We start from the raw sequence: 13418 nt of genomic DNA, 5'->3' as shown, positions 1-13418 counted from the left end.
CCGCTGCCGGCAACGGTTTTATGTTTACCCGCCCAGGTTGGCGTATATGGTCGTTTCGGTGCTCGACTGCTCCCCCGAAGGTCGTGCGTTGGAATCCCAGCCGCGGCTGCCACATTTCGATGGAGGCGAAGTGCCGGAGGCCTATCAATTGCGCCGGCGCACGTTTAAGGAGCGCAGGCGGACGCAACGTCCGAGACCCTCCACTACAAAGTCCTTAATAATCATATCATGGTCGATCGGGACGTCATACTCCAACAACTATAACGTCTTTCACGTTAAACGCGCATTTACCAATGCTCGTCACACCATCGTGATAACCCTTTAGCAAGATCGCAGTACTACGACGTACATTTAACTGATAAACGAGGAAAATATATTAAGAAAACGGTCCGTCAATACACAGCAACTATCGCAAGGGGCGCGCTTGCTTTCGCACAAAACTCGCGCGCAAATCGCCGCATTAACGCAGCTCTTTGGTATGCTGCAACAGCAGCTATATTCATTTTTGTAAACGCGCGCTCCCATTAGTCGCGCATCGCTTGCCTTCCCGGCTCGCCGTTCTGCGCGCGCGCGTACACGACGACAGCAGAAAAGTCGGAAGTGGCTTCGTAATTACACCGGCGACCCCACAGCGCGGACCACGAGTGTCACCGGGCCTCCTAAATGAGCTTAGCCCGCTCGCCAGTATAACCGAGCCCTTTCGATAGGCAGCGAGAGCACGCAACAAGCTATTCGGGACCGGACTTCGCTATAACGAGCGGACGATGTAGTTAGTTCATGTAGCAATATTTCACACGGCGAGCAAGGACCGCCAATCTTTTATGTCCTTTACGCCCGAAAAGGAAACGGTCAGCCGCTTCGCGAGACCAGTTATGAGAGCCACATATATATATATATATATATATATATATATATATATATATATATATATATATATATATATATATATATATATATATATATATATATACCCGCCGGAATGACAGACGAAACTCGCCAAACGGCCGTGAAATTGGGAGCAGTCCGCACGCTTAATAAGGTTCCGTTGAGATGGAAATATTCCGTCTGCGTTGTCAACGCGAGCATGTTAGATGTATATCGCCACAGGGCTATATAAATTCGCACGTTCGCTCGTCCGGATAATTGCGTAAACAGAGCAGTCGCTCCGATTCGCGAGATAACTATATACTTTCAGAAATGACGGGAAAGTCGGCAATGCCCGACGCGATAAAGCGAGGCAGCACAGTGGCAGTTACAGATAATTCGGAAGCTATCAACCGGCAGAATTGATTGGATTTGCAGCGGCGGCGCGTGCGTAGCTTCGAGGTTGCGGGTTCGATTCTGGCCGCACATTGAGAAAGGTGAAATTCGAGTGCGTGTGTGTGGGGAGGGGGAAAGAAGATGAATGATAGCCTGTTATGGTTTTGTTTCACGCTAGTTAAGCACTCGTAGGTATACGAAACTGAACTGGAGTTCCTCTCTATATAGCATACTTAAAACCTCAGACCCCATGCAGCTTTCCATAACGCAGTATGCAACAAGTTGATTAATATTACAGCAACCATTAACGGAGCCAAATGTACTTATGTAGCGGTGCAATTGTACATCAACGAGACAGATGTTCAGACACGCGCGCCCCCACAAGCACGATAGTAACAAGACACCTATCTTTGTCTTCCATTGTATCTATCTCCAAACTGCCACAAGTTCTGAGTATGAGGCATCGCCAGTAATGGGTCTGGCGGTCCGCGGTTACTGCACTCTTGAGCGTGAGTCAATTATCGCTCGACAGAGCGGGACAAAGACACACGAGCTGCCGTGTGTCGCAATAACAACGCCCGGTGTCTTGTCTGTTTCAGTTAGGCGCCGACAAGCAGGAGAAAAGTCATGCGAGATATAGGGAACGCCTGCGACGACGACGACCAGTACACGGGGTCTTTCACATTCACCCCTCGTTCATACAGACACAGATGACCGCACGCTTCCAAGAAGCGCCAATGAACGACGACAGCGACGACACGAGCCGAGTATATATGGCACGAGAAGGAAACGGTCGCTCGACAAGCGATGTGACCCGACACTTTCATCCCCCACCCCTCTCTCCTTTCGGCGAAAACCACGCTTCGAGTGTGGCCGGATGAAATCATTCCTGTGGCGCGCTCTAGCAGATCACAACCCGGGGAGCGCAAAACACCGCAACGGGGAATACAAACACACGCGCGAGATCCGCGTATTAGAGAGAGAGAGAGAGGAAAGGAGTGGGTCGGTTTGCGGACGCCGGGCCTATAGGCAGTTCGGCTGATCGAATCAGCGCCGCGGTCCATCGGGACGAGCGGTGCGACATAATGAGTGTTGCGCCCGTCCGACAACATCGATCTCACCCTGCGTCCAGCCGAAGCCGAAGCCGTGTGTGTGTGTGTGTGTGTGTGTGTGTGTGTGTGTGTGTGTGTGTGTGTGTGTGTGTGTGTGTGTGTGTGTGTGTGTGTGTGTGTGCGCGTGTGTGTGTGTGTGTGTGTGTGTGTGTGTGCGTGTGTGTGTGTGTGTGTGTGTGTGCGCGTGTGTGTGTGTGTGTGCTTGTGTGCGTGCGTGTGTGTGTGTGTGTACACGCGCTGCCATGGCAGAAACAAGACGCGTCCGTCTCTTACCAAGTGCGTAAGCGCACGCACGCACGCGTAAATACGTAAACCCTCCGCAGTATAGCGTATTACTCAGCCCACAGAGTCGATCACGACATTTTCTTCGGCGGTTGCCCCCACCTCCTGCTCGGCGTGTGCATGGTCGACCACGTTGCCGTGCGCGCTCCGGCGAGCAGCGACCGATTTCACTGATGGATGGATGGATGGACGAGCGCCCGGACGCGCGCGCGGTGTACAGCAGGTACGCGCAGTGGCCTGCAAGAAGTGTAGTACGGTCGCCTCCACATATTGGCAAGTGAAGCTATGGACGCAATGTCTTAACGTATACTTGCATTTCGACATGGCGGCTCGAGTGACCGCAGATAACCACGTCGTGGACCACGCTTCAATCTGGCAGACGCCACTGGAACGTTTTTGGCCTATGTGTTTTTATATCGAAAAAAAGTTTTGCGCAAATTACACTGATAAACCTGACCTTACAAACTTCTCGTCCTATAATAATAATGGTACTCCAAGATGGCGATCTCAGTGACGTCAGTGCAAGCCATCTAAATACAGGACAGCGTCCCCACTGGCCACCGGTTCCATTCGTCACTTTGCAACACGAGGAGTGTGTTTTATAAGTAGAACACACACACGTACTAACAGATATGCTGCCTGCCAAGGACACCAAGGCCGCGTTCACACTGAGCATTCCGGCCGCCGAAAGTGCTCAGAATCCGGTTCGGCGGCGGCGAGATCCGCCGAAAGGGCCCTCTCCACGCCGATCGCTCTCGGACCGATTTTTGCGGCGTCTGCCGCCGAATCGGTCACCGCGGACCAATAGGAGCGCTAGTCAAGGAATTTCGAAAAATGGCGGCCAAGCCCTACTCACTTGTTACGCCGCGGTGCACGTAACTGAATGTTGAAACCAATGGGAGTTTAACCTACTCTGTGCCTACTTCTTGTTCGTATTTCGTGGAAGAGGTGACCGAGCTTGCTGTTGGCGTGACCGAGCTTGTTGCGGTGTTGCAGAGCAAAACGAACCCGTTAACGCCGCTGGCGTCGGTGGTTTTTTCTGCTCTTCGTGCATTACAAGACAGCCACTTGCCAGCAAAGTAAGCAGTACTGTCTTTTCTTGCTTTCTGCGTACGAGAATTGTCGAAGTATACGCCACCGGATATCGTAGTGGCGTTTGCGAACCGCGACAACAACCGGGTGACCGCGTCCATCCCGCGTTCGCCCCGCGGTAGATGGCATATTCGGCGGCGCGGGGCGCGTCCAGTGCGAACGACGCTGTGTTTCGGCAGCAGGGGAATTTCGGTCGCTGTAGAAAGCGGATGTTTCAGTGTGAACTAGGCATAAAACTTGCCCAACCACCTCCAACGATACTCTGCGCAGTCACGACTCACGTGTGAAAGTGTAAAGGTGCTCTGCGAGCACACACCGAATACTGTCAAAGTGTGGCAGGCACAAAAGCCCCACGAATCTCCCCAACGCCTCCTCGCTTGGTCTCGCCTGCAGCGTCAGTACCAATGTAGCATATTGTATAGCGTTACAAAATAAGCGTAACAGTGTAACAACTTTTACTACGGTGAGCAAAGATAGTGAAATCGACGAACGCTAAATTACAGGGCAGAGAAAGAGGGTTTCGAAACTGTTCACGGTGTCGGACGAAGCAATACAGATAGGTGCGTCGATATTCCGTGGACATATTGATCCCGCAATTCCCCGCACCGAGTCTACACGCGAGAAGTTAGTTGTCAAACACGCCTTTCGCTCCAGCATTGACAGAATCATATTGTTGCGAACTGAACTCTCCTACTTCTACGTCCCCCCCTTTCCCCCCTTCGTGTTTCTGTCGATGGCTGAAGCGATAGCCATTTCCGCCCCCCCTTTCCCCCTCTCCCTGCTTCGTAGATGAAGCTACAAAAGAAGCTTGCGCGAAACAATAAACGTTCACTCGTTGCCCTAGTCTGCGGTTGTCTGCGTATGCTTGCCGTGGCTGCCCGGCTAGCTATGTAACAGTGGCGACGAAGTCGGTTTTCGCTACCCACGGTACCTGACGGACTACGAGTCCTGGCGTCAGACGAACGAGGACCGACCACGATGGCCTCCCTGCAGTTGCCGGATTACGACGAAACGAAAGATAAGTGGAAGCCTTACCTCGTCAGAGCAGAAGCGTATTTCGAGGCGAACAGTGTAACGGACCCGGCTAAGAAGCGAGCACTACTAGTTTCGGCGTTGTCTAGTAAGACGGTCGAGGTGCTAGCCGGCAGAGTAGCCCCGCGTGCACCAAATGAACTGACATACAAGGAAGTCGTTCAGAGCTTGAATGAGTATTATGACCCTAAGAAGCACGAGATAACGGAAAGCTACAAGTTCTTCAATCGCTCACAACTTCCAGGCGAAAGCGTTAGCGCATTTCTCGTTGCTATTCGCCGAATAGCAGACAACTGCAATTTCGGCACGTCTCTTGACCGCATGCTTCGGGATCGCATTGTCTGCGGCGTACGCTCCGTGGCACTGAGGAAACAGATGTTGGCAAAAAAGGATTTAACGCTAGAAGAAGCCGAAGCATTGGCACTGTCTGTCGAAGCAGCTGAAAATGGTGCCGAAAGCATGACCTCAGAAGCTACGCCCTTGCTTAAGCTACGCGCGTCCGAGGCCAACACTGTTAAAACATCTCCGACTCGGCACGCGGCACAGCATTGTGATAGATGCGGAAGCAGCAAACACGACGGCAACAGCTGTCGTTGGATTAGAGCAAGGTGTTATCGCTGCGGACGTCATGGGCATCTCGCAAAGATGTGCCGCACAACCGCCAGTAAGAGCCGCGTCGCAACGCATGCAGTGGAGGGAAGAGCTTTGACTCTCGAAGAAGCCGTAACTGAAGACGACGATAAGGACGAGACACATATATGGACCTTACTTTCTGCACGAAAAAGCCGCCTCGAGCCGCCGATAAGGCGCAGTTTTTCATGGAATGGCGTACAACTTACAATGGAAGTAGATACTGGCTCGCCTGTCTGCGTAATTTCCAAAAACGTGTTTGACAAGCATCGCGAACAGTGGCCAGCGCTTAAACCTTCTCAGGTGAAGTTGTCATGCTACGTTGGACCACTCCCAGTGATGGGGGAATTGCAACTTTGTGTGCAATACAGGGCCGTCTCAGTTTACTGCCGTCTTATTGTACTGAACTGCTCGGGACCTAACCTGTGTGGCCGGGATCTGATTTCCTTGCTCCACAGAGCGGGGGTTCCAGTTTTGCAGCCGTCGGCACAAGACTTGCTACACTCAACGCCAGAACCCGCTGGGGCAGTTCACAACATTGTCGACGACTACCACGACGTCTTCTCCAAGGATCTTGGCCTGATCAAGGGGCCTCCAGCCACATTGCAGCTGAAAGAGGGAGCGGTGCCGAAATTCTGTAAGGCAAGATCCATACCTTACGCTCTAAGGGACAGGGTGACGCAAGAACTGGACAGGCTGGTAGCCATCGGTGTACTTTCACCAGTCCAACATTCCGATTGGGCCACTCCCATCGTGCCGGTACTTAAGAAAGACGGAACTGTTAGAATTTGTGGTGACTTCAAAGCCACCCTAAATCCAGCCTGTACAGTTGAGCAGTACCCTCTCCCAGTGATTGAAGACATGTTTGCATCTCTAAACGGCGGGGAGTATTTTAGCATTCTTGATTTGCGAGATGCCTATAATCAAGTTCCTTTGGATGAAGCCGCAAGGAAGCTCTGCGTCATTAACACGCACAGAGGCTTGTTTTCGTATAATAGGCTTCCCTTCGGAATATCCTCTGCTCCGGCTATTTTTCAAAGAAAAATGGATGCAATACTGTCAGGTTTGCCAGGGGTTCAGGCTTACCTTGATGATGTACTGGTTTCGGAGGCTCGTGGCGATGGGAGTGAACGCCTGAAGAGTGTGTTGCAACGGTTCCGTGAACACGGAGTTAAGCTAAGGTCTGATAAGTGCAGCTTTAGACAGCCTTCTGTCACATATCTCGGCCATCGGATAGACAGAGAGGGTTTTCATCCCACAGAGAAAAATTTGGAAGCGATCGCTCAGGCACCTCGCCCACAGAACGTGGCGGAGCTGCGTTCCTTTTTAGGAATGCTGACGTTTTATGCCAAATTTCTTCCAAATATGTCCACTCTACTTTCTCCGCTCAACAAACTTTTGGAGAAGGGCACAGTATGGCAGTGGGGGCGGCAACAAGAAGCTGCCTTTGAGAAAGCAAAAGACAGCCTAATGCAAGCTCAGGTTCTTGTTCAATTTGACCCGTTGAAAGAGTTGAAGCTCGAATGTGATGCTTCCCCTTACGGTGTGGGCGCGGCGCTTTTTCACACGAGTAACGGCATGCCAAAACCCATTGGGTTCCGGTCCCGTACACTGACGGCCGCCGAGAAAAATTACTCTCAGCTGGAAAGAGAGGCCCTGGCTTTAGTGTTTGGCGTCACTAAGTTTCGTGATTACCTTTTAGGTCGCCAATTCACTCTCGTGACGGACCACCAGCCCCTCTTGAGCTTGTTGCAATCCGACCGCCCGACGCCACCCCTGGCTGCAGCACGTATCCAGCGCTGGGCACTGTACTTGGGTGGCTACCGCTACAAGCTGCAATACACGCCGGGAAAACAGTTGCTCAACGCGGACGCCCTGAGCAGGCTGCCACTGCGGTCTACGGAGGCTGATGACGTGGGTGAGCCACCGGAATATGTCCTCGCTCTGGATAATTTTGACGATGGCGTTATCACAACACGGGAGCTACAGCAGCTATCGGCCACAGACCCCGCAGTAACGGCGGTAAAGAATTGTATATTACATGGCTGGCCCAAAAGTGCAAAACAGCTGGAGGAAACGATGCGGCCGTTTTTCGACCGCAAACTAGAACTGTCCGTAGCCCATGGTCTAGTGTATTGGGGGCATCGCGTAGTGATACCGGAAAAAGCGCGGGACCGTCTTTTGAAACTGTTGCACGAGACCCACCAAGGCTCGTCAGGAATGAAAGCAGTGGCAAGGTCAAAATTTTGGTGGCCCCGACTAGACCGCGATATTGAAGCGCTTTCAGCCGGCTGCACGAACTGTGCCCAAAACATGCCAATGCCGGCAGCGGCACCACCAGTAAACTGGCCGAAAACCAATGAAAAATGGTCGCGGCTACATGTCGATTTTGCCGGACCCATAGCAGGCAAGATGATTCTAGTTGCAGTAGATGCCCATACCAAGTGGATAGAAGCCGTGCCAGTAAAGCATGCCACCACAACAAGCACAATCACCTGTCTGCGCGCCATGTTCAGTCGATTCGGCGTCCCGCGAACCATTGTTTCGGATAATGGGACACAGTTTTCTAGCCAGGATTTTGCTACGTTCGTGGCAAAGAACAACATAATGCATCTGAAAACGGCGCCCTTTCATCCACAGTCTAATGGAGCGGCAGAACGAGCAGTGCGTACAATAAAGGATGGACTTCGGAAGATGAGGGAGGGTAATTTGGAGGACAACCTTGTGCGGCTCCTGTTCAACTACAGGAGAACACCACAGAAGACGGGAAAATCTCCGTCAGAATTGCTGCTAGGGTTCCAGTTACGTTCACGATTGGATGCGTGTTTTCCCTCAACTGTTGCAGACTCGCCGCCGGCATCAGATGACTGGGTGGTCCCCATAGAAAGCAACGTGTACGTGCGGAACTACGGTGTCGGAGAAAAGTGGACACCAGGGCGTGTGCAGTCCACTGCAGGATCCCGAATGGTGACCGTCCAAACTCCTCATTCTGTAGTCAGACGCCACGTTGACCAAGTGCGCCCTCGACAAGCATCGCAGTCCCCATCGCCGGGCTCTGCATCCTTATCAGAGTCTAATATGTCCATGCTGCCGAAACGATCGCCGGGGCCCTCAACTACAAGCTCCACCGTGCTGCCTCCAGAAGCGCTCACTACCGCAAGCCCCCACGACCATCCAGTGCCAACCATGCCACAGGCCGGTCCTACACAAGCGGCGACCCCAAGCGCGGAACCAGTGCTTCGGCGTTCTACCAGACAACGCAAGCCAGTACAACGGTTCCATTTTTAAGAAGAGAGAAGTGTTGCGAACTGAACTCTCCTACTTCTACGTCCCCCCCTTTCCCCCCTTCGTGTTTCTGTCGATGGCTGAAGCGATAGCCATTTCCGCCCCCCCCTTTCCCCCTCTCCCTGCTTCGTAGATGAAGCTACAAAAGAAGCTTGCGCGAAACAATAAACGTTCACTCGTTGCCCTAGTCTGCGGTTGTCTGCGTATGCTTGCCGTGGCTGCCCGGCTAGCTATGTAACACATATCGTCCGCAATGATGAGAGCATCCAAAACTATTAACGTTTTGATATCGGCAAATAATGAATACACGCGTACCGCACACAACTGCTCTCAATGCCACGTTATCTCAAGAAAAAATAAAAAAAAATTGCTTACGTATATAGACAACGAGATTATTTTCTCCGTAGCTGGGCTAGTCTCTCGTTCCTTTTTGTTTGTTTTTTCCCGAAAAGTGGGCAAACTTCTAAAGGCAAGACATACCCCGGAAAGCCTGTAGTGATGGCAGTTCTAGCCTAACCATGTAACCAGAATACATTCGAGTGGAACCAAAATCGTGACCAAGACAAATATGTACAATGTTACCGACGGTAGTTATGCTGCACTTGGAAAGTCAGATATGCTGTATGGTATACCAAACAGCATATATGCATACGTACACGTAGAAGCAACAGACATAAATATTGCATGTACCAACCTGGAAGCTAAGGAATGATTTGGTCAACGGGAAGGACAAGCTGCCGAGCAGAAAATTTCCCTGGTCTTGTATACACAGGCTGCCATGATTGTGACAGCTATCTATGAAACCGGTGATTTCAAGAAAAGAGTTATACAACACGAACATGACGGCACCAACAGGAGCCTGCATCAAGCCTGCACCTGGAATCTCTGCACATATGCTGAACAGGAGTGGTGGAACGCTTGCGACAATGTACTCTTGGTGCTTACGTCAGTACTCAGGCGTACTTAAATACGATGTGCCTTTATTATGACCTTCATTATGAACAAGGCTCCCATATCGGCTGCCAAACGTATGTAAATATTGTGTTGTTTTTTTTTAGGGGGAGGGGGTCGGTATACCCCTCTGAGGGCTCCTTTGTGCACGCGTGTAGTTATATACATGTGCACATTGTAACTGTACACACCCCAAACAATTTCAAACGGTGAATCTTCGCTTTAACCCGACTAAGTAAGAAAAAAAAACTCAAACAAAACGCAGCCTCCTCCATATTACGTCGATAAGCCGAGCCGAGCACAGGCGTCGGTGCGATCAACTTAATATCTATCCTAGAGGAGCCCGAGTCGATGGAGTCGTTGCATGCGACAGAGTCAGGCCTATAGATCACTATAAGAGGAAGCACAGGTGGTTGGGTTTCTGCCGGAACCGGGGAGAAGATTATATCCAGTATTTTAGAAAGAGACTGAAGTCGGAAGACGCGCGCACGGTGCTCCATGCAGCGTTGCGACATATAAATTATAATCCAGCGGCCGAAATTTTCAAATCCCGCTTATTCAGCAGAATGCGACTATACAAGGCAGAGCAGTCGCATAATCCGTTCCTGCGAGGGCAGAATAAGTACGCACGCGTCTGCGATGCATTTTGTCGGGCGAGTATACACACCGAGCCGTTCATCAGTTAAGCCCCTCTTAAGTATCTGCATTCGCAGTTCCTTCTTTTCCCCAAATAAGCTTCCCACTTCCAACAGGACAACAGCGAGTCCGTTGCGAACGGCAGTGTGGCAGGGCTAAAGTTGTCTTAATTAGCGATGCGAAGTGAACAAAAAACAACAAAACTATAGTGGGTGGAAACAACGTACTATATATATCATCAAATTTTATATCATTTGGGAACTGGAACGCCTTATTAACGTATGTTTCCCAGACTTTCCACAGCCCAACGCATACGCTTCGCTTTGTAACCATTTCATGGAGTTTTGCATTTTGCATAGACAGCGCAACGAACGACTAAGTGGGGGCAAGGAACTTGAACGAAAGAACCCCGTGTCACCTCTGGCACAGAAGTACGTTTAAGCAACTTTTGCTAAGAGCAGAGTTTTTACACCCAGATGAGTCGTCGCGTAATTGAAGGCGTGAGACTGACTTTAACCGTTTCCTGCTGCTCAATGTGCCCCGAAAGAGCGACGGACTGAAACTGACCTGTCACCGCTTTTGCTAATCATTGCTAACGAATGAGAAGGAGGGGGAACTATTTCACACCCTTTTGTCGGCAGCGCGGCTCAGCGTATACGGAGGCGGAATGGGCTGTGAAGACGGGAAGTGTGAAGAGGAGAGAGAAAAAAAATTACACGATCTCTACCTAAAGGGAACCATGAGGGGGTGCAAGCCAGCATTGGGGGTGCAACACCAAGTTTCCGTTTACGTTTACTCGGTGTTTCCGTAAGTGTCTGCGGTTTGATAAAGCGTTTGTGTTATCCGATTACGTTTTGTTTGTGCACTGTCGAGGAAGTCCTTCCTGCTCCAATCGTGCGGTCGATCCATCGGTTTCCGGTCGCTGCAGTTGTCTCGAAAGCTTCGCTATACCCTCACCGCCGACTCGCGTTCATCTCTTCGTAGAGGGGGTGCGGTGCGACGCCGACGCTATAGGCTTCGACATCGGCGTTCCGGACCTCGGGGTTTACAGCTCGACGTCGACGCTTAGCTTGAGCTTGCCTAGCCCGGAGTTCGGGGATCACCTTGCCTGCGCAGGCGTTTGCGCTCGGCATCACGAGTCCTGAGCTCCTGCTGCTCCGCTATAATCTCGATCTCGGCAGAGGTTGGAGTGCTGCTGCAAATGGATTTCTTATAAAAAAAAGAAGTCTTCGTCAGTTTTTTTTCTCTCTTCCTCATCTTCTTTCTTCTTTCTGCTCTCTAATCTTTGTTTCCTCTGTTTCTTCCCTCCTCCCGAAAGAGTGAGCATGCAGGCATTGTGCCCCTCCAGGTGGCAGTTGCCAGCTTGCTCTCTCCCTCTTTCCTCTGTGCCATCGCGTATCTGTGTATGCAAACCAAATAATAATAATGTGTGGTTCTTAAAGGGAAAAGAAGAAAAAAGTGAGCCCCGTAACTCTCTGCTTTTGGTGCGACACCTCAGCAGTAGCTCACAAGGAATGGGGTAAAAAGGGAGTAAAAGAATAGGATTAAAAGGTATATATAGGGAGAGAGAGGAAAGAGAGAGCGAGGCGCAGGGACAGCGGGCGACGGAAGTAAAGAGAAGATAGGAAAGATGGACACGGTCGCGGGAGTCCGAGGACGGGGCACCACTCGACGAGTACTCTTGTCGACGTCAGGAGATGGCGTAGGGGTAATCCAGTCGTCAGAGCTACGCTGTCGTCGCCGTCAGGAGATGGCGTAGGACCAGCTCAATCGGCCAAAGCTGCACTTGTCGTCGGAGATCGCGAGGGCACAACCAGTCGGCACGGAATCCAGCGAGCGAGACGCAAACGACGTCAACGTTGACGTTACAACTAATCTGAACGGGAGCGAAGCGAGAATGACTGAACGCGACCCAGCGCTTATTGAAGCATATACCCGTAGTCACTATGCAAGCGGTTCGCCTCAAAGGACGCTGAAAAGGCCAAAAGGGTAAACAGTGAAGAGCTTGCTGGTTCAGCGCTCAGCGCCTTAGTGCGTCACAGGCGTTACATTAAGAATATAAGAGTATACGAGTTTCCCCAAAATTTACACTTGCTGAAGAACTTACTTACCCGCTGCATCTAAGCTTATCGACAAGCACGACAAACAACAGGTGTAATGAAGATAGAAGCAGAAAGTGTTCGAACCAACGCGCTTTGTATAGAAGAGTGAATATGAAGGCGCACAGTGTCTTCGCAGAGCCTTATAGCAGTTATACCTGAACATTTCCGATACACAGCTGACCCTAAACAAGGATTTTAAATTTCGTGCATGAAAAAAAAATTTTTTTTTCGAAAAATTGGGCCGTAAGCGCAGAGCGCATGCGAGGGGCTCGCGCTTTAGTGTGCGTTGTCACTCACTATACTTGTTTTCAAAAAAAGTGTGAAAATATGCACAGAGAGACACCCTTTCCACAGTGCAAAGAAACCAAAAAGGTATTTTTTATTTCAAGTTTAGCCCTAACTTGTGCCGGTATTTTTTTTATTGCGGTCGATGTTTCTTCTTTAGCAACGCCGCTACGCCATCAAAACCACAACCTACACGTTCGGACGATCTCATCTATAGGAGCCAGTGTATCAACGAACAGACCCGCAGTAATGCTGGCTGTCTAATTACGTGAACAATAATAACCGGTATGATTTTACCTCCCAAAACCATGATACGATTGGGAAGGACGCCGTATATAGTAGAGGGCTCCGGAAATTTAGACCATCTGGGGCTCTTCAACATGCAACTCAATTTTAATACACATGCCTCATGCTATTCACTTTAATCGAAATGCGGCCACGGCGGTAGGGATTCGATCTCACAACCGTCGCGTCAGCAGGCAGAGAGAGGCAACCACTTAATAGCGCTATATATCTTCGGAGCGCCCGCTGTCGGCCACCACCTGAAGAAGAAACCAAACAGGTTTCGAGCATATAGATAGAGAGAGAGAGAGAGAGAGAGAGAGAGAGATAGATAGATAGATAGATAGATAGATAGATAGATAGATAGATAGATAGATAGATAGATAGATAGATAGATAGATAGATAGATAGATAGATAGATAGATAGATAGATAGATAGATAGATAGATAGATAGATAGATAGATAGAT

At 50.4% G+C, this 13418-nt stretch overlaps 2 protein-coding genes across 3 annotated transcripts in view; one reads left to right on the top strand and one right to left on the bottom strand.

Moving 5' to 3' along the window:
* The window catches only part of LOC119170012 (uncharacterized), a 417618-nt gene that overhangs the window by 316660 nt on the left and 87540 nt on the right, over window positions 1–13418 (bottom strand). The window lies entirely within an intron of this gene.
* On the top strand, window positions 4503–8880 carry LOC142776789 (uncharacterized). 2 transcript variants are annotated; one of them, XM_075881148.1, is made up of 2 exons: window positions 4503–7326; window positions 8254–8880. In XM_075881148.1, exons 1-2 carry the CDS (start codon window positions 4725–4727, stop codon window positions 8694–8696), a joined length of 3045 nt encoding a protein of 1014 aa, XP_075737263.1. In that variant the 5' UTR covers window positions 4503–4724; the 3' UTR covers window positions 8697–8880. The 2 variants fall into 2 exon arrangements, with proteins under 2 accessions (XP_075737263.1, XP_075737270.1); XM_075881155.1 differs by having other exon boundaries at window positions 4504–6045; window positions 7111–8880.

The sequence above is a fragment of the Rhipicephalus microplus genome, chromosome 2 (genome assembly GCF_043290135.1).
Source record: "Rhipicephalus microplus isolate Deutch F79 chromosome 2, USDA_Rmic, whole genome shotgun sequence".
NCBI lineage: Eukaryota > Metazoa > Arthropoda > Arachnida > Ixodida > Ixodidae > Rhipicephalus > Rhipicephalus microplus.
The sequence above is the reverse complement of the archived record's forward strand: the minus strand, read 5'-3'. Positions and strand labels throughout refer to the sequence as shown.

Bases quoted from the DNA above. Each gene is read 5' to 3' on its own strand.
- LOC142776789 (XM_075881148.1), top strand. From the start codon at position 4,725: ATGGCCTCCCTGCAGTTGCCGGATTACGACGAAACGAAAGATAAGTGG. The intron at 7,327-8,253 runs GTGAGCCACCGG...CAACTGTTGCAG, and splicing joins TACGGAGGCTGATGACGTGG to ACTCGCCGCCGGCATCAGAT.